We start from the raw sequence: 19,438 nt of genomic DNA, 5'->3' as shown, positions 1-19,438 counted from the left end.
AGACCAATATTTGTGTGATGAGTTGGTCCCGCTTAATTCCCCATTGAAGGGACAACATGACATGAGCAGGGAGCTGGCCATAATGGTCTAGAGAAGAGAAAAAACTTTCCGCCCAACATAGGAAGAAAAAAACTCTCATAGACTTCTCGGGTGCACTGGGGGGTGCAATTTCTCTTGATTGAAATTCCAGTCTAAGCTTTGAAGTATCTGAAAAGAAAGAGTCTTCAGGGTAGAGGATGACTGCCAGAGTCCTTGAAGTCGGAGGCAAGCTGTGATGACACCAAGTAACTTATTGGAGATTTTCAGGTTGATGCTAGACTAAATGGGAACACCTAAGTAACAGTACATGAAGAACCTCCTACTTCCATGGAATGGCCATCCTGAGGAAGTACTGAAAGGCACATGAAGGTAAGCATCCTTCAAAGCTATTGATGCCATGTCACTAGAGTGGATTTTACAGGCCCTATATTGAACTTGATACATATACAGTATATTAGGTGTCTTCTCAGAAACCGTAGGGAACAAAAGATAGCTTGAAACAGAAGGCTCCTCTTTGAGAAAGATGAGGAGACATCTGTAAGTCTGAGTTGAAATTCTAGCTGGTAGATTTTGGAGACGGTACTTCTCATCCGCAAGCAAAATACCCTGTCTTAAAAAAAAATCTGAGCCTACTGCTTTGCAGCGGAATGACAAACACTTAGGGGCCTTGCTGCATCTTGGGGAATGAAACAAGCTCAGCATCTGAAAATAATGCAACCGTACATGCTATAAGCTGAGGTCTGAAAACCTTGCTTTCTAGAGAACTGTTGTATCTTGACCTAAGAGAACCTAAAAAATAATAGGTCGAACCTCAACGAAAAACGGTAGTATCTCATCCATACCACTGATTCCTTGTGAGGCATCCATTTCTGATCTCTTATAGTTCATTCAGGCAGAGCATCTAATTCTTCATCAGACAAGAAGTTGTTATAAAACGAGGTATATAGAGAAATCAGTTTTGTTGCTTCACAACTGGATAGATGCTAGGGAAATAATGAAGTTGCACGTTTTCTCATGGTAATATTATTTTATCTAGAAGAAAATAAAAAATAAAAGAATACTTGATGACACAGCGGCCATGTATGTATGTGTGTGTGTGTGTGTATATATATATATACATATATATATATATACACATACATATACATACACACGCAAAGCCTGGCAGCTTATTGGACAGCACTCATTCTGATATCACATAAACCAATACCTCTTATCAGCACTTGGCTTCCTTCCCAGACAATTTCATTATGGTGACTTAGAGGTGTGTCTTGAAGCCAATCAATATAGCAAGGCCAACACAGTAAATAATCTGTTGCACTTTATAGGCTCCTTCAGAGAATAGTAAAAGATGGGATCTCTATAGGTCATTTCATTAGAGTTAAGAGAAATTGCTCCATCAATAATTCCTTTAAAAAGGGGGGCTAATGACATGGCTTGTACATTTAAGGCAAGGAGCAAAAGTTGTAGAGCGTTTAACCATTTTGAGGGCCGGTTTCGGGACCGATACTCATTCCAATACACAAATGCTCCAATGCAAAAATAAATGTAATACACAACCAGCGTAATTGTAATCATTGTGTGTCATAAATAAGATTTATTTTTTCAAGTCACAATTTTAATTTTAACTTTTTCAGGAACAGTAGTTTGTTGTTGACAGTTTAAGTAATTTTCATGTGGCAGGAGTAATCTAATATATAACAAATCATCATTTGGTGCTCGAGGAGGATAACGTATATTATTGTCTGTATTATAGTTTTTATATGTTGGATTATAAAGGACCAAAATTGATAGATGTTAATATTCTTCTAATAGAAAGGGCAATTATTAACAGTAAAATAAGCATGAACTTGTCGAATAAAGATTTTGCAGATATTTCTGTGCATTACGATGACACAGTGATCAGGAAACATGCCTACAAGAGCCACAGGTCCTGGAGAGAGCGATCGATCAAAATACTGACTGATACAAAATAGTGGTGTTATGTGGAATAAGCTCCATCAGTCCTCTCACTCTTAACCTCCCTTACCGTGGTTGCATATTGGATATTTCATAAGTGGGTAATCTTGGAAATCCTTCTAACAGGATTTGTCACATTTCCCAAATCATACATTTAACAGTTCTATCCGCTAAATAAATCCACGTAACTGTGATTACAAATTAAAAATAAGCACCGTATTAGTTATAAAAGCCCACATTATGTTAATGCCAATAACAATTGTGTTGATTGGCAAGAATAGGTCGTTTTAATTAATGAATCTGGTTATGCTAAAATGTTCCCTTTTGGATAAGTGTGCCAAGCAGGATATTATGGGTTGGTTCCTCGTACATATATTCAGAGATGGGAATTTACTGAGGGCTTTCGTTATTAATTTCTGGGTGGTGGAAGCATATTAAGCAATTTAGCCAATGCGGGCTAGCCCCGCTGCCCCTTTTCTGTCTGCTATATTGGGTGAAAGAGGAAGGAAGCAACGTTGTCTAACTGTATTAAGTATAATTATTTGAAAACCGTAAGGTTTGGAAAAGTGGCGTACCAAGACTGCCAGTAATGAACCTTTATATGTGGGTCTATTATAACTGTCAACAATGCCTGTGGCAACAATCATATACATTTAATCACTTTTATGGTAGAATAGTGTATGTTGTGTTAGTCTGTATAGCATTAGAAGGTTTAACTACTGAAGGACTTTCTAATGCAAACCACTTCAATTGCACTGTCAATCTGAATTATGAAGACCTATTACAGCGTAACGTAACCGTGCATACTTAGTCTGATCTATTTTCAGTAGGCTGTGCTTCTCGGCTAATGAAATATTAACTAATTTTAACTAATTCAGATGGATTTTTCTGTAGTAGAGCCCTGTCAATAGAAGACACGCACCAGAAATGCAGGAGGGTTCTCGCTCTAAATGGAAACAGTCGCTTTCACAAACAGCATTAGTATTACAAAACTACCCATAGCTTTGTTGTTCAATCAAGGTAACTCTTCTGAAGATGTTTAATTTGGGGTTCTGGAAGTCTGATGATTACATCATCATACATCAGCCGCACTTACATCATTTGGCATTACGTTTTCATACTCAAGCAGCACTTGGCCAGGCACATCCACCGTCAACTCACACCAAGCCAACCAACAGTATTATAGGAAGGTCCTAGTACAAGGAAGCAGTTTGTGCAAGTGACCACCTTTCCTCATACATAACTACTGTGCCCCAGTCAAAGTCTGCATGGCTACTGTACATATGCGACTGCACATGTTGTACCTACCCTTTTTTGCATTGTTAGTTTTATGTTAGCACTATGTAACGCTACAATCAGCTGCTGTTGAGCCATAATCATACATTTCCTAGGAACAAGAATTTAAGACGGCTGCTCATTGTTCTACATATAAAAGCGGTTGCTCTGGCACTTGTTCCTCTCCTCTACCACTATCTGTTAGCGTTACACAAGGCTCAGTACTTGCACCACTATTCTATACCTTCTGCCATAGAAAACTAATCTCTTCTTTTGGATTTTAGTAGCCACCATATAGTAAAACAATGAGCTAATTTACTTTTGCTCTCCTGTTTCTTTAAGACTGGGGTTCTGGTTATTTTCTTGTCAGCTCTACCTACAATTTCTGACAACTACTAAACATACCAAGTTCACTGCCTTAATGTTACACTTAACTAGGCATTCCTCATCCAGTTGCTCATCAAATACTGCAAAGCATCTCTCAAAGGCATCTTTCCCTTGTCAGACCACTAAAACACCAGTCTATGTCCTTGTGATAGTGTGTGGATTATACAAACATCCTACTAGCTGGCATTACCCTTTTCCACTTTTCCTGCCCCAATCATTCTGAACACATCTACCAGACTAATTGTCTTATATTTCTTATTGTCATCTGCTGCTCTGCCTGCCCAAGGACTTCTGATGCACTCCAGAATTAAAACACTGAGACTGTAATACAGTACCCCCTTATATAATTGATCTTATATTAATAAACTTTTAACTGCCCTCTTGGTTTCCCACATCACTTGCATTTCTCTTCACCCGCGCTGTATCTATTCTCTGGAAATAAATGGTCTCCAATATTAGGTTTAGTGTCATTCTATGTCAGACCTCAGCTTATAGCATGTACAGTTGCATGAGAAAGTGTCAGATTTCCAGCATTGGTGCATTATTTTTGCCTTCAACCAAGAACGATTACATAAAGAGAACCTAAGTGAAGAAACATTGTCAGCAGCTGTAACGGCAACTATGCGTTTGCATGATGGCACTCCTCTATACAGACTACTTTAACTATGAGGAACCGCTCATTTCACTTATGCCGCGGTATCTTAGTAAGGTCTAGGTTGATATTGGTATGAGGTTTTATGGTATGCATTAGCTTTTTAGTAGACAGAATAGGGGCTTTTTTGCCCAACAAGTCTACTTTTGACTAAACTGTACTCTTGATGAACATTCAGGTGGGTTTTCTTTGCCTAATTTTACCCAGTACATTTCTGATAAGAGTCATGAACAACATTAAGCAGATTTATATTGAGCAGGACTGGCCCAAATCAGGCCTGATTGTTTCCAAGGTCTTCAAACACTTGACCCATATCAATTCCTTGCCCGACTTTAGTAGGGAGCGCAATAACATATTTGCACAGAATACTGCATCTTTGTTTACCTAGCACATCAAATAAGTGAACCACACACCAAACGTTGGAGTCATCTGTTGTCAGCCTCCCACTATATGTATTATTCCAACCCACAAAAATGATCTAGTCAAAACCAATGTGAAAACCAGGTATCGAAACAGAAAATCAGGCAAGTTATATTATGTTGTTTTCTTGGGGTTTTTTGTCCAAAATATTTACGGTTGCAATGCTAATACAGTAAAAAAATGCCTAACACAAATGCATTGCGGCCCTCTGAAGTACCAATGCTCACATCTTCACTAGCCCTGCTTCATTGTCTCTCTCCAAATTGGGCCTATTCAAAAACCACCGTGAAAATAATGCATTCAATCCTAATTTTACTTAAAATTGGTCATACATAAGTCTTAAGGACTGAGTAACAGAACAAAATCCTTCACACTGAAATGTCTGTTTGATAATGTTGTGAATGAGACTATATGAAAACAAATATGCACATTGGGTCTCGAAAGCACTACCAGACTGAATGAAACCCGCACGGCAGAATCCAAAACCTCCTGTGATAAACGGAAAGCTGAAGTACGTCCCCAGAAGTACAGCTTTTTTTGTATTTTGTTTGATCTACTCCATACCCAACCCTTTTAAAGTCAGCCTCGCAACACAAAGAAGAGATGATTCCACTCTCATTGCTTATTGTCCCACAAAAGTGAAACGTGAGAAGATGCTCAATCTTCTATGAGAAATATGATCAAACTGATTTATAACACTATTCTTTTTTGACTCAAATCCTATGTACTTATAATTTCACCATGTCCAACGGATGAACACAAATTCCAAAACATTTTTTTCCAAAATGACCCCTTACAGATAAATATAAACATACGCAGCCAGTAGATTGGAAAGGGAAGATATGCTTTAATAAATATATATATTGCCACATTATGGTCACCAGTTATTTCATATCAGAGAGGTATTCTGAAACACTTTAAGTAGACTCAGTATGGATATTAAACTTAACAGTTTCCCATACAGCATGGGGCAACAGATGGGCGCACATCAAAAGGAAGAAAAGGGTCTATTATAACCCAGCTGATAATTCAAATCTCTCCGGATCTGTGTGGTTTAAATGGTGATGTCACATTTGATCCCACGTGATTCAACATCAGGTAGTGGGGAAACGCTATTAACACTCGGCCGTTGTTGGGAGGACATGAACATAAAGTGTCTTCGTGTTAAGACTTGGCAGAGCTGTACTTGGGGTCAATTCTGTGGAGAAAGGATCAACAAAATAATTACCTTGCAGTTCTGAAATAAATCCAAAACAAGTGTATAATGGAGATCAATCTTTTCATATATAATGCAGCGGAACATTCAGGAGCACGGTCTGCAGGGACAAACTCTTGAGATAAAAGTGACATGGAAGATACTGCTATTTAACCTAAAGGATACAGCAAGTATGAATGCTTTTATATTCATTTGGGATATCCACTAGACCTGTATACCGGTTGCTTTCTATGGAGGTGGTTATAGCGAGCATTGGACTATGTGGTGATCACTGTCACTTATGTTGACTTAGGTACTTTATATTTTCCTGTATATAACCTGAGCAGTGAACTGCTCGGTAAAAAGTGAGTGGCCACTTGAGTGGGTTATTTTAACCCTGGTGTTTATGAACATTATGTTTGTATTTGCTCTTTTATTATATATATATATATATATATATATATATATATATATATATATATATATATATACACATATATATATATACACATATATATACACATATACATATATATATATATATATATACACATACACATATATATATATATACACATACACATATATATATATATACACATACACATATATATATATATACACATACACATATATATATACACATACACATATATATATACACATACACATATATATATATATATATATATATATATGCATGCAATGTGCACCCACTCCCTATATCACATTGAAATTATGAGATAAGTTACTGTATTATTTTTATGGTTACAGCGCACCAACCCAACTTTCGTATTATTTTTACTTTTTTCTAGTAGTGACACACTAGACGGTGTGGTGCTGCAGTTTTGTCATTTTTACTGGGCACAGTATATTACCCTGAAATAACTAATGTTAAAATGTTTTTTTAAGCATACTATATGAAAGAATACAACAGTTGCACTGACAAGCAGCCCTAGTGTCAGTATATGTTGGGGACATGAGAGTTAAGTTCTCTGATCGTTTGGGGCCTAATCACAGTTTTTGAGAGGACATTACTAAGCTAGGTTGGTTTGTTGACTGCACTACAAATAAAATATATTAATCATTGGTTAGGCGGATAGATAAATCTGTTTGATATATCTGTTTCATTTTACCAACATCACTTTGGATGGGAAACCAGATAGCAGTAATTACATTTGGCCTCACAAACTGAAAACTGATTCAGACAGCAAGTGAATTGAGATTTATTTTGATGCATCAGCCCAGATTCTGCATTCTCATTGTGTCCCAATTTGCAAGAAAACCTTGAATAAAAGCATAACATTTGGCTGTACTGCATCACATAGGACTAACTAATCAAAGGTTTGTGTAAAAGAGCGGTACCAATAAATATGGAATAATACATCCAAGGGGCTGGGGGCAGAACCCTGGTCACAAAAAGGCTATCAAGCTCCTTAATGCGTTGGTCGGTGAGATCTGAGAGTTCCCTAGCTGGCACAGTCTCCGTTGTATGCGGTATCTGTGTCCCATGCCCTTAAGAGACAGAATGCTGAGGAATAATGTCTCAAAGCAGAGGGCAGTGGCACAGGGGAAATACCCTTCAGCCCTGGGCAACCTTCAGCCTAAATACATCACTGTATGTATGTATGTAATATATATATGTGTATGTGTGTGTATGTGTGTGTATGTGTATATGTGTGTGTGTGTATGTGTGTGTGTGTGTATGTGTGTGTGTGTGTATGTACGTGTGTATGTACGTGTGTGTGTGTAGGTCTGCATTATACATATACATATATATTATATATACACACACATATGTATATTTCAATTAGTACAGATTTAGGATAGCTTGAGGTCCATTTTATGCTTAAAAAAAAGCATGCGGGATATGAGATCACAACACTCACCTTCATTTTGTGCTGAATCAAGGAAAAGTCTGAACCGCCGACTCCTCAGGCCAAACACCTTAGCTATTTCATGGAGAAGACCTTTGTAAGTCAGACCATTCTGACCAACAGGGTTTTCAAGCAACAATGTCCCTGAAGAGATAATAGTAGACATTACAACATACTTCTTTGGCATGTTTCATCAAGGCTGCTAGGAAAGGTGCCCTTATATAAATGTTTACCTTGCACGCCTGAATTTAAAAGTCTCAAGTTGATATACTGGCAGGCTGTCTGGCTGGCAGCACTAGATATGGCGGGAGGAGGCCCAGATGTAATGTGCAGAGTCTTCCCATTCAGGTTCTGCAAGTTGGTATCAACTGGCAGCTCTGCAAACGAAGGAAAATTAAGTAAGCATGTGTTGTGGACATGGATTGCATCGTCCATTATTAGCGATTCACGTCACAGACGCAATATCTGTATCTCCCTTTGGATAAACCACTCCCCTAACTGTGGCATACATTACAATACCAATTAGTTCTATTGTTTAAGAAGTGCCTTACCTCTACCACCAGGTAGCACTAGAGAGTGAGTGATGTGTACATCTATTGTTTATCTAGACCATAGATAATGGCTACCTACATGAAAAGCCATGTGGGCTATGCCAGGAACAATGGGATATCAGGAACTCCAGGAAGAAGGGGGAGGAGCAGAGGAGACTGGAAGGACAAGAAGGAAGCAGCATGGCAGAAGCTAAGGGAGCTGTGAAAGTTTGCCAGAGAAAAGTATGAAATAGAAAGCTGCTCTTCCATCTTGGGCTAGTTAAGTGCCAAGAAGCTAGGACTAGTTAAGTGCCTAGTATTGTAACTAAGAATTAGAAAACAACTACTGAAAGAATCCTTTAAAGTCTTCTATATGATCCTGGTATCTAGAGCCATTTTGGAAACTGAACACCAAAGGAGTCATTTGATATGCTGATACTCTCTGAAGTTAAGTACATATGTTATTACAATGTTATTAGAATATAATTGTTGACTGTCTGTAACTTTGTTATGGTAACCTTTTTCGATATATTGTTTTTACCGCTAGAGGTATTAATAAAGTATATCATTATACATCATAACATCTGTTGGTATTCGTCTTTACATAATTTAACTGTATTCCTGAATCAAATTTATTGTTGTATTGTTAGATGTGTTTTGTCTAAATTGTGTATTTAAATATTAGCATAATTTTGCATAAAACAGGCCACAACCACAACAGCATGTATGTTTGTAAATACTATGATATTGCTTTGCTCAGTAAGACTGCCTATCCACAGTAGTTGTAAAGACTAATACAAGAAGGTTTTAATATATAAGACAAAATATTCTATGGGGGGGGTATCTTAAACCAAGTGAGCATACTATTTTAAAGCTTTGTTTTTTTTTCCTATTGAATATACCTGTGTTTCCATTGTACACGGCCAGCTTGGTAGTCTTCAGATGAAATATGTTACAGACAGCAGACTTCAGCTCTGAAAAACTAGTAATGGCATCACCCTTTGGGTTCTCTAACAGGAGAAAACCATCTGAAAAATGTACACATGAAACATTAATAAATGAATTAAATACAATTAGAAATCTTTATACCACAACCTTTCCATGCTGCAAATAACTGACCTAATCTTTCTTAAGAAGAATCATTTAAGTTACTAGACATGCAGTTTGAAGACCCTACAAGACTACAAACCAGAACGGATTTGGGCTGTTTAATTATAATTGAGTCACACTCAAATTCAAAGCATTAACAGATCTTGAAACATTTGCAAAGTAAAATATAGCACCACAAACTGTCATGGATGCCGAGAAATCCCACCCCAAAAGAACTTAAAACAGAGATTAAGGAAACAAGTGTCAGCTCTTACTGTGTTCTGCACCATTAACAGCTATTTGTAGATTGACACAAGCACAGGCGGGTCCAGATGCTTCATCGGCAACAAACAGCGCTCCCCTGACCAGTGTGATTTCCAGATCTGAGCCTTTCAACTGAACAAAATGTGATCAATTCATAACAATGGAATTAAAATGGTTCTATGTTTCTATGTACTATGACTTCGTAACAATTGAGAGACAATGTACAGATGTACTTTCAATAGATACTACCAAAAGACTTCCACTAGATCAAAACATACATAAAGCGTTTTGTTTCCTAATCAGTTGAGAAATGTATTTCACAGACCTCACAGTCCTGTGAATAAAACGTAACCGATATTGCACTTATAATATAAAACATATAGCAGATATAAGTACCTTGGAATTTTTGTATAGGGCAGAATTATTATTATTATTTTATTAGCATAAAGGAATAATAGTACTGTCAGATATTTTATCATAGAAAACATGTATTCCATATATTCTGTACTTTACATGAACACAAAATGGAGTCAGATCCATTTTATTTTACTTAATCATGTAGTGATTATTTCTTTTTGTCCTTGTTCCCTCTATAATTGAGAACAAAGGAGTATTCATGTATAATGATGTTTCAGCGTATATATGATACAATTAATGTTATCTTCCATGAGAAAGTTAAGGAGTAGACGCTGCATATCTTTAGAAATGTAACTTGGAATGGGGGATACATGGGAAGACTACCAAGGCCTGAGTTACTATCTAGGAGGTAACACCTGCCGATTAGGGTGACCAAGGATAAATTCCAAACACATATGTAATGGTTTTAAATTAATTCTGAGACCAGAGCGTCTCTCACAGGTAAATTAAGAAATTACAACGGTGTAAATATGAGTAGAAATCCTAATTTTAATGGGTAAAACCCACCGACATGATTGGAGAATTCCAATCAAGAGGTGGAGGCTATGATAATAAGCTCTGTTTTTAAGCTTATGTCTTGGATAATTACAAAAAAAAAAAGAAAAAGGAAAAGGACGGACTTATTCACCAAATTTACCCCAGAGAATTGGAATCTTAAGATTCTGGCACCATATTTCACTCTTGGAGTTACTTTGAGTTCTAACCTATATAACTGGTAGAAAGTTATATTCTTTTCCACTTAATTTCTTGCCAATGAACCTGGATTAATTTCTACAAGGACCGGTGGGACAACAGCAACAAGTGGTGGTAAATATAATTGTTTTATTATTCTGAATAGAGATGAATTTTGTCTTCTTCATATAGAATTCCCTGTTTCTGGGAAATAATATATTGCATTATTGTATATGACGGCTTGTGAGACTGCAGCTTATAACCCGTGATAATAACAATAATGAAAAGGTATTTTTACCTGTAGATGAAGTTTGACAACATTTGCATTTATTAGGAACTTCACTAATACTCGTAGACATTATTAAATTACTTTTTAATTTGTCATATTAGTTAAACTAATATAAGAGAGATAGTGATATCTTTATTACTGCCCAGATTATTATCAATTTTTGGTTGCTGAGTGGACTGGAAATTAATTGTGTGTTAGACTCATATAGTACTAATTCATATTGATAACTATCGACAATATATTGTATTTGAATTGATTCAATTTTGACATGTTTTAAGAACGTTGTGTTTTATATTATGCACTGTGTGACTCATACATAGATTTGATAAATTGTATTCACAATAAATAAATATTTTTGATTGACTATCGTGGCGATATCTATCTAATTTGAATTATAATTTTCGGCGATCTGAAAGAATTTAGGATCGGAGATAAAATATAGGGTATCTCCTTAAATTTATATTGTGGATGTGGTACTACAATATTTGGTAGCGTCATTATTTTGCGTATGTGATAAAATATTGGTTTTGCCTATTTTGTCTCATTAATATCCCTAACAGTACATGAGTAGACAGGTCCAGGTGCCAACGCCACAGTGGCTCTTCCTACCTGTGTCTTTTCCTGGATAATGACACTAGATGAGGGTGGCACTGGGTAAGGTTTGAGAGGAGACTTGACTGTGGCAAGAATGAAATCTGTGTGCCTCTCGATGACTGAGTGTAAGTAATCGCCTTCAGGCTGCGTCCGGTAGTAAATGGTGATCTCGTCAGTTGGGACCAAATTTCCCTGAAAAACACCTTGCACTTAAGACACAAAAAGAGAAACATGCAAGTAACGCTAACATAACATTGACCGTTATGCCGATTGATATAAATCAAGAAAAGTCCTTGCCTAAGTCATTCAAATTATATTTTTTTCTTCATGAAAGAGTTTCATTTACAATAACCTGATGGAAATTATATCAGTTTAATAGCCCTGCTTAATCCCTTTCAATAAAGTGCGTAGTTGTCTGTGAATTTCTTTTCAATACATCAAACAGTGGCAATAGTAGATTATTGCACATTAAAATAAGCAGCCACCCAAAATATGTCCTTGTTAAATGAACAATTGGCAGAATAAATTTCTCTCTCTCTCCATGGAATGGGTCTGCTTTGTGTCTAGGGTGAAAGGTTTAGATGTCTGTTGGCAATGCGTTAGGACAGTTCAAAAATTGTAAAGCATAGTGTCAAGCGTCTCCTTTTAATATTCTTTTAAAAGGAGAGCAATTATCTGATAGTGCCACTACAATAGACAATTATATAAAAACCAAATTACATTTGTTTCAGCATAGTGTAGAACTCTAACTGCAAGAAGAGACAGCATCCATGTAAACCTAAATATTTGAAAATTTCAAGAAAGAATACATCTTTTTGAAACATTGCCTCATTAATAGCAGAAGAGATGACCAACCTTTTTCCTTAATTTCTGGATGCGGTTAATAACTTCTCTTGCAACACCTTCATCCACCATTGACTGGTCTGGTGTGACATCCAGCAGAACCAGGACCTACAGGGAGAAGACAAGGTCATGAGCGGCAAAAGGGGTGAATTACAGCTACAAACATTAAATCACATCTGACGAGTTTGAACTAGACACCCATAAGACATGTTAAATGCTGATCAAGGAGAGAGTGAGTGAGAGAGAGAGTGAGAGAGAGAGTGTGAGAGGGAGTGTGAGAGGGAGTGTGAGAGGGAGTGTGAGAGGGAGTGTGAGAGGGAGTGTGAGAGGGAGTGTGAGAGGGAGTGTGAGAGGGAGTGTGAGAGAGTGAGTGTGAGAGAGTGAGTGTGAGAGAAGGTTGGACTTTGTTACCTGAGCATCAGAGTGGGCCTCAAACTGAGCGTCTCTTCCAGCCACCTGTTCAAAGGAGTACAGTAACCGGAGGTCTTCCTCATGTAGCTCATGGCCTTCAACCACTATGGAGCCTGCAGGAAAAAGTGATAAGTTAGCAAACATTATTTTTAAACACCAAGATTATTTTCTAGGGAAACGCATTGAAAGCTGTGTAAGATGATCAATTTACCTGACTTTTGGAACTCTTCCAGCTGATCGCTCTGCAATTCTTTGATGGCAGCCATGACAGATTTAAATACCCCCTTTAGCCTCTTCCCTAGCACCATATGATCCGGTTCAGCCCTCAAGCGTATTCCATATTTGTCTTTATTGGTGGAAACAGTCACTTGCCTAACATTCAGCTCCTGCATTGGGGAAGTAGTGTCACATATTGGAAATGAGATCAAGACTAGCAGACGGTGGACTAAACATCCGCTCCTAATGAATTCCTTTGTAGACACCCAAATAATAGTTTGAAGAAGTCGGAAAAGCAGGCTAAACTAAGCAGAATGCATATTACATCATGACTATACACCAATAAAACTATAGTATATTGTACAGGTAGCAATAAGAAGAACAGTTATCAGTAAAGCTCCAAAGCCGGCACAGTGTATGTAATGCTTAATCATGTAGGTGATACTTTAGCCAAAGCCTGGTGAAAAGGAGTGCTTGAAATTAGTTATATGGCTCCGACAGGATAACAACATCTGACAGTTTTCATCTCCAGAGAGCACAAATAAAGGCGACTAAAGGAGGTGGAGAGTGCTTGAACAGTGGAAAGTATGGAGCAGACGTTTTGCTTTAAAAATAGTATTAAAATGGCAAGGCGTATAAATGACAACTTAGCAAAATTTAAATATGACACTGAAAATATCCAGAGCTTGCTAAAAATATCTTCCCTCTAGCAATCAACCTAAAATGTCATATCACTAATTAATAATCTAGAGTGTAGCTAATTCTGCGGAACATCAAAGAAACAGATCTGCATTGAGGGATTTGATGTAGCAGTGAAACGTGTGTACGTGTGTGTGTGTGTGTGTGTGTGTTTGTGGGCTATTTCATCTCACCTCCAAGATATACTTCTGCAGGGATTGGATGTCCGTCAGGGCCTCTGGATCCTGGTGTATGACGATCACTTCTTTTAATGGATACTGCGGAGGAGGACATGGGATGTGGATTGTGATAAACAAAAGAGCAATGTGAATTACATAGTACCTAACTGTAATCCAAACAGGAAATTCAAGGTTAAAGAAAAAAATAACATAACTACCTTAATGGGCATTGTCTTTCGGTCTCGAATGACTCGACCAAGCTCAATGATAGACTGCATGCGGGACACTGCACTTTCAATCTTTTTGTCAATCAAATTTTCTCTATGTTCCAAAAAAACAAAAACCCGTTAGCATATACTTGATAATATTTAAAACAGAGAAAAGGCTGTGTGTAATATCTCACTATATAATGTAAATGATCACCTGACAGCCGGAAGCATGAGGTAGTGGATACTCTGAGTGTCCTTATCCTGCATGGATGCCGGATCAATCAGCAACCGCAGCTTTTGGTACATCATCTCTGTGATGAACGGGGTGAAGGGAGCCTAAAAGAGTTATATAAACATCGGAAGTTTTTAACGGAGGATGCGAGAAGGTTATGAGCACATTGACTTAATAAAAAATGCGCCTTGAGCTTGTTCCTATAAAAAAGTTTGGACCCAAGATTTTTAGGTATAACAGTCGCAAAGATATTACTTGATTCCTCACCATTAATCTGCACATAGAGAACAGAACACTGAACAAGGTCTCCAAAGCCATCAGACAATCCTCTGTGCCGCTCTCACCCTGAGGAAAAACACCAAAATCACTCACTTCACAAATCCATTTAAGACAAGACAGAGGCACAAGCTAAATAATAGGTAGTTTTGTGGCAAGTACCAACTATTTTTTTCACAAAAAAAAATAATCTTACCTTTAATCGCCTGCGGTTCATCCGTACGTACCAGTTTGTAAGCATGTCAACAAACTTAACCAGTCGCGGGACCACGGTATATAATCTGTAGGCTGTAGCAAAGAATTAGATCTACTGAGACTCAGCACTAATACTATGTTTTACTGCCATAGAAATAAATTGTCCCAGGAGAGACCTCCAAGATGACCTACATACCCGTCATTTCAGCTTTGAAAAACTGGATGAGCGACTGAGTGAAAGAAAGAATCCACTTATCCATGATGTTGCTGCTGGGTCTTGCAGTGTTTTCATTAAACAGGAACTGGATGTTCTCTTCCTGAGAAGTAAATACATGGGAGATCACAAACCATGGCTACTCTACGATGCCTAGGGGTTCTCTAGCAACATTTCTCACATCAGACACAGCGAAGTTACACCAGTCTGTCTACAAAAGTAAAACTTTATACATTGTTTTCCCTCAGTGCCGCTATACTTATTATATACACACGAGGAAACTAGGCCAAGTTGTCACATGATTGAAAAAAATGCAATGATTTGGGTAATTATGCATGGATACATTATGCAAAACCTAAGCTTGTTTTATCTTCACAGTTTAGAGATTGTTTGTACCTTGTTCAGCCTGTAGATATTTTGCATCAGGAAGCGGAAGGCATTGTACCAAGGAAGGAACACGTCTTTTAACACATCTCGGACCCCATCCTCTTTAAACCTCAGGTTCTCTGCTCTTACCACTGGGGAATTTATTAGGTACAATCTGCAAAAAGGACACAATATACCACATGGTAGCTACGTATAAGACTATTTTGATCATGCAGATCAAGCTGTATAAATAAAGATGTGACTTGCATATCAATACTGTTGGTACTCAGCTGGTTAATGGCATTCTTATTAACACTCTTGCTATTCCTATTCCGTTACACTTAAGGTTAACCATGTTCCAACTTAACTACCGCTGACGTATAATAAAGCCGGCTCTCAAAAAACTGCCAAAATAAGAACCGCTCTCTCTCTCTCTCCACTTTTTATAGTTACATCAATCAGCAATGGGTTTTCCCCTAGAGCTGGAAGCCAAATGTGTTAGATCAGGCTGAATACAGATTGTCCTTTAATGGCGAGGAAAGCCCTGCTGCTGCCTGGAAAGAGTTCTTTGCCACTCGTATATAAACAGTTAGGAAGCCAGGTTTTGACAATGTCTGGAAGGCAAGTGAAAGGAAAGCAGAAGATTAAATGGAAAACACACTCCATTGTGTTTCTATGATCTAAGAACTGGAAAAACAGAAATGAAGGGGGCAAGTAGGGTAACACCAAACACACACCAAATAGGGGATTGACACCTGGAAAATGCATGGAGAATGCTTTTTATTCAAATGGGCTTATAAAATAGATCTAGGATATATGGTGCGATACACTGCACTAAACTACCCAAGTAGTATGGAAATCTTAAAAAAAAAAAGAATATTACATTTAGTGGAACACTCCAGCCCTGTAAGTAAAACTAGATTTGCAAACCATATAGAACAAAATATTTACAATACTAAACCGTGGTGACTTAGGAGAGGGGTTTGCAGTATTGCAACTAAGACACCAGCTGGCATATGTTGTGATGAATAAAAGATGTGACTTCAACCACATATGAGTTCTAACCTGAGTGCATCTGCTCCATAGCTGTTGATCACATTCATCGGGTCAGGGTAATTCTTTTTGCTTTTGCTCATTTTTTGTCCATCGCTGTTTTAAAAGGAAAAACAGATCTGTTGTATTCATGTTAAAGAATACTTTAAAATAGAAACTTCAGGCCGTCTTCTATACAACAAGACAATGAACCTGGCAGATATCGTAACGCCAGTGGGACAGAATAACTGAAGAAACTTTGTGGCAAACACAAACCAGACTAAAATGATGTCAAAGAAATGTTTGATTTTGCTTATCCCAGTTGCTATTGTGAAACATTTCCGAAAACCCCTCTTTCTAAAACAGCGGTCAATTCGCTAATCTCGAAATCTTGAAGGATTGACGCATAATGTCACTATGTAACAAGCAACTCCAGGCTCTCTCGCGTTTTTGCAAATGTAGTATCTTATTTCCGCAGCGATCTATTTCACCAACACCTGAGCTGCTGCAAAGTTCCCATGATGACGAAATGCAATATGCGTCCAAGAAAACGAGAGACCAGGTGAGTTTCCCCTGCAAGAGGGGTTAGCCGACACTTTTTAGTGAACAGCTGAACAAAAGGCTTAATTACTACGCTGTTCATGGGCCCACTGAGTGCTTTATAAAAATAGACCCCAAATTAATAAAATTATTTTATCACAAAGCACTCACTGTATTATTGTGACAGACCTCCTTTAAAATGCATTGTTTTTGTATTACTTGATCAATCTGAATCATGGAAGGTTAGCAAATCTCACCTTGGCAGCATGAAACTGAAATGTATTTTAATAAAACAGAGTATTTTGGTGTGAAGCATTAAGGTCTTACCTGGCCAGGACGAGACCATTCACTATGACATTTTTGAAAGGTGGCTGGCCAAAGAGAGCTGTGGAGAGTACCAGGAGTGTGTAGAACCTGGTAAAAGGCACATGAGAAACACAATCAGGGGCAAATTTTACAAAAAAAACTGTACAATATTTTATGCATTAGTCTACTTACCATCCTCTGGTCTGGTCAATACCCTCAGCGATGAAATCAGCAGGGAAAGAGTCCTCAAATTCTCTTTTGTTCTCAAATGGGTAGTGCACTTGGGCATACGGCATGCTGCCACTCTCAAACCAGCAATCAAAGACTTCGTTCACACGCCGCAGGGGGCTCTTCCCAAGTCGTGAGGGTATCGTGAGGTTATCCACACTGGCACGTGAGAGAAGGAAGCCAGTCATGTATAACGGAGATATGTAATTTGTCACAAACTACGGCAGCCTCTTTAGTGCTCGATCAAATAAGCCTCAGGAGTAACACTCCAGGGTATAAAATATCCATGTAATTGTGTTAACAATAGAAGGTTGGTTTAAAAAAATGAACTCAACACAGAAAAGGGTAAAAACGATGGCAATGGCAATTGAATGATTGACAACTGATTTTTCCACAGTTCACAAAACATCGTGTGGTCTGTGTACAGTTATAAGATACAGTTCCCTGTTTATTTCAGAACAGCATTTTGAATTAAACAGAAATTAAGATCAACACAGGTCTGCAAGGACAAGGATCTTTGTGTAAGCATGGGGTGAAAAATCAACAGAAAATTAAAAAAATGTCAGATTACTCACGAGAAAACATTTAATTACATAAAACGGTATGTAGAGATTAGACCCAAGGGTCGGACTCACTTCTCTCGATGCAGATCTGTTATCTTCACCCCAGTCAACTCTTCCAGCTCTGCCAATGACCCCACGCACACAACCTGCACACAAGCATTTTATTTATACCAGAAAAGCATAAGCACAAGACATGCCAGGCCCATGGTAGAGTTTCTCTATTTTGGACCGACAAGTCTTAGCAGTGTGCTTTTGAATAGAAAGGTGGGTGTAGGTATATCCCTACAGCACCACTGTACAGAAAAGCATATTTAACACAAACACACAATAACTAAACACATAAGGCCAATCCATAAAAAAAAAAAAAAAAGCATCTTGCCAGACTGTTTTAGCCTTTTTCCCCCACTGTTTTTCTTGTAAATGGTAATACAAATACAAACCTCTTCAAAGTCTTCGCTAACCCATAGCGGGATGGGGGTGCCCCAGTAACGGTTCCTGGAAATAGCCCAGTCCCTGGCATCCTTTAACCAGTTACCAAAACGCTTCTCTCTCACAAACTCAGGAACCCTGGTGGACAACACAAGGACAAAACCAAATTAGTTATTGTCACGCTATTCCTTTGGTACCAGCTACTACAGATGTTGGATCATTAAATATGGTTATTGGTCAGAGCACTTTATGTATCAAAAGTGCAAATTGTAGGATACAATTTTGACGTCGCGTACGCACTGTACAGTTAAAAAACCTGCACAAATAAGTGTCTAATCAGAGCTGGTTAACATATAATGTACTGTATTTCTGTACTTTATAAACACATATTTGGGTAGGACAGCTGATAGTTTCTTATTACCCAAAACTCACATGCAAAACAATACATGCAGGGCTACTGTGAAGTTATAGTGTTAAGATTAAAAAAAAAGTTTAAGAAATGAAAAATTTATATGAAGCTGCATATTGAGCCATTATGGCTTTCTGATAGCAACATATAAATCAATGCAAAGCAAGTCATTTATAACATAAATTAAGAAATAACTAGATACAAAGGTTTTAGTCCACTTTAGTTTGGTACTTCAGTAAATACCTTTAATACTCAGAGCTGAGCTGCGTGCAGTTTAAAGACCGAGCCCAAGCTCTGGCTTGCCATCAGTATAAGGACAGACAGTGGATAGAGCATTCCATCACCGCTTGAATAAATATGATTTAGTTCAGATATGTATATTCAGGTCAGACTTTGCCAAGTTTGCACAAAGTTTTCCTCTGCAGCTAATGTCAGATAGTTACAAAGCTAATT

At 37.8% G+C, this 19,438-nt stretch overlaps 1 protein-coding gene across 1 annotated transcript in view; it reads right to left on the bottom strand.

The window, feature by feature from the left end:
- Positions 1-5,847: 5,847 nt before the first annotated feature.
- LOC149281104 (isoleucine--tRNA ligase, cytoplasmic-like) overlaps positions 5,848-19,438 on the bottom strand; it is a 29,084-nt gene continuing 15,493 nt past the window's right edge. The window contains exons 13-33 of the mRNA XM_089499738.1: positions 18,588-18,714; positions 18,220-18,293; positions 17,549-17,743; positions 17,378-17,464; positions 16,544-16,627; positions 15,509-15,653; positions 15,095-15,215; positions 14,900-14,991; positions 14,695-14,772; positions 14,410-14,531; positions 14,205-14,307; positions 14,002-14,085; positions 13,125-13,299; positions 12,914-13,026; positions 12,515-12,610; positions 11,675-11,851; positions 9,699-9,819; positions 9,237-9,362; positions 8,038-8,181; positions 7,817-7,948; positions 5,848-5,930 (exon numbers count right to left, since the gene is read on the bottom strand). Of these exons, the coding sequence (XP_089355864.1) occupies positions 5,848-5,930; positions 7,817-7,948; positions 8,038-8,181; positions 9,237-9,362; positions 9,699-9,819; positions 11,675-11,851; positions 12,515-12,610; positions 12,914-13,026; positions 13,125-13,299; positions 14,002-14,085; positions 14,205-14,307; positions 14,410-14,531; positions 14,695-14,772; positions 14,900-14,991; positions 15,095-15,215; positions 15,509-15,653; positions 16,544-16,627; positions 17,378-17,464; positions 17,549-17,743; positions 18,220-18,293; positions 18,588-18,714 (2,479 nt within the window). The remainder of the gene's footprint in view (positions 5,931-7,816; positions 7,949-8,037; positions 8,182-9,236; positions 9,363-9,698; positions 9,820-11,674; positions 11,852-12,514; positions 12,611-12,913; positions 13,027-13,124; positions 13,300-14,001; positions 14,086-14,204; positions 14,308-14,409; positions 14,532-14,694; positions 14,773-14,899; positions 14,992-15,094; positions 15,216-15,508; positions 15,654-16,543; positions 16,628-17,377; positions 17,465-17,548; positions 17,744-18,219; positions 18,294-18,587; positions 18,715-19,438) is intronic.

Source organism: Sceloporus occidentalis, unplaced genomic scaffold (genome assembly GCF_023333645.1).
Source record: "Sceloporus occidentalis isolate IW3139 unplaced genomic scaffold, rSceOcc1.0.p SCAF_139, whole genome shotgun sequence".
Taxonomy (NCBI): Eukaryota; Metazoa; Chordata; class Lepidosauria; order Squamata; family Phrynosomatidae; genus Sceloporus; species Sceloporus occidentalis.
Note: the sequence above shows the minus strand (reverse complement) of the source record. Positions and strands in the feature narration are given on the sequence as shown.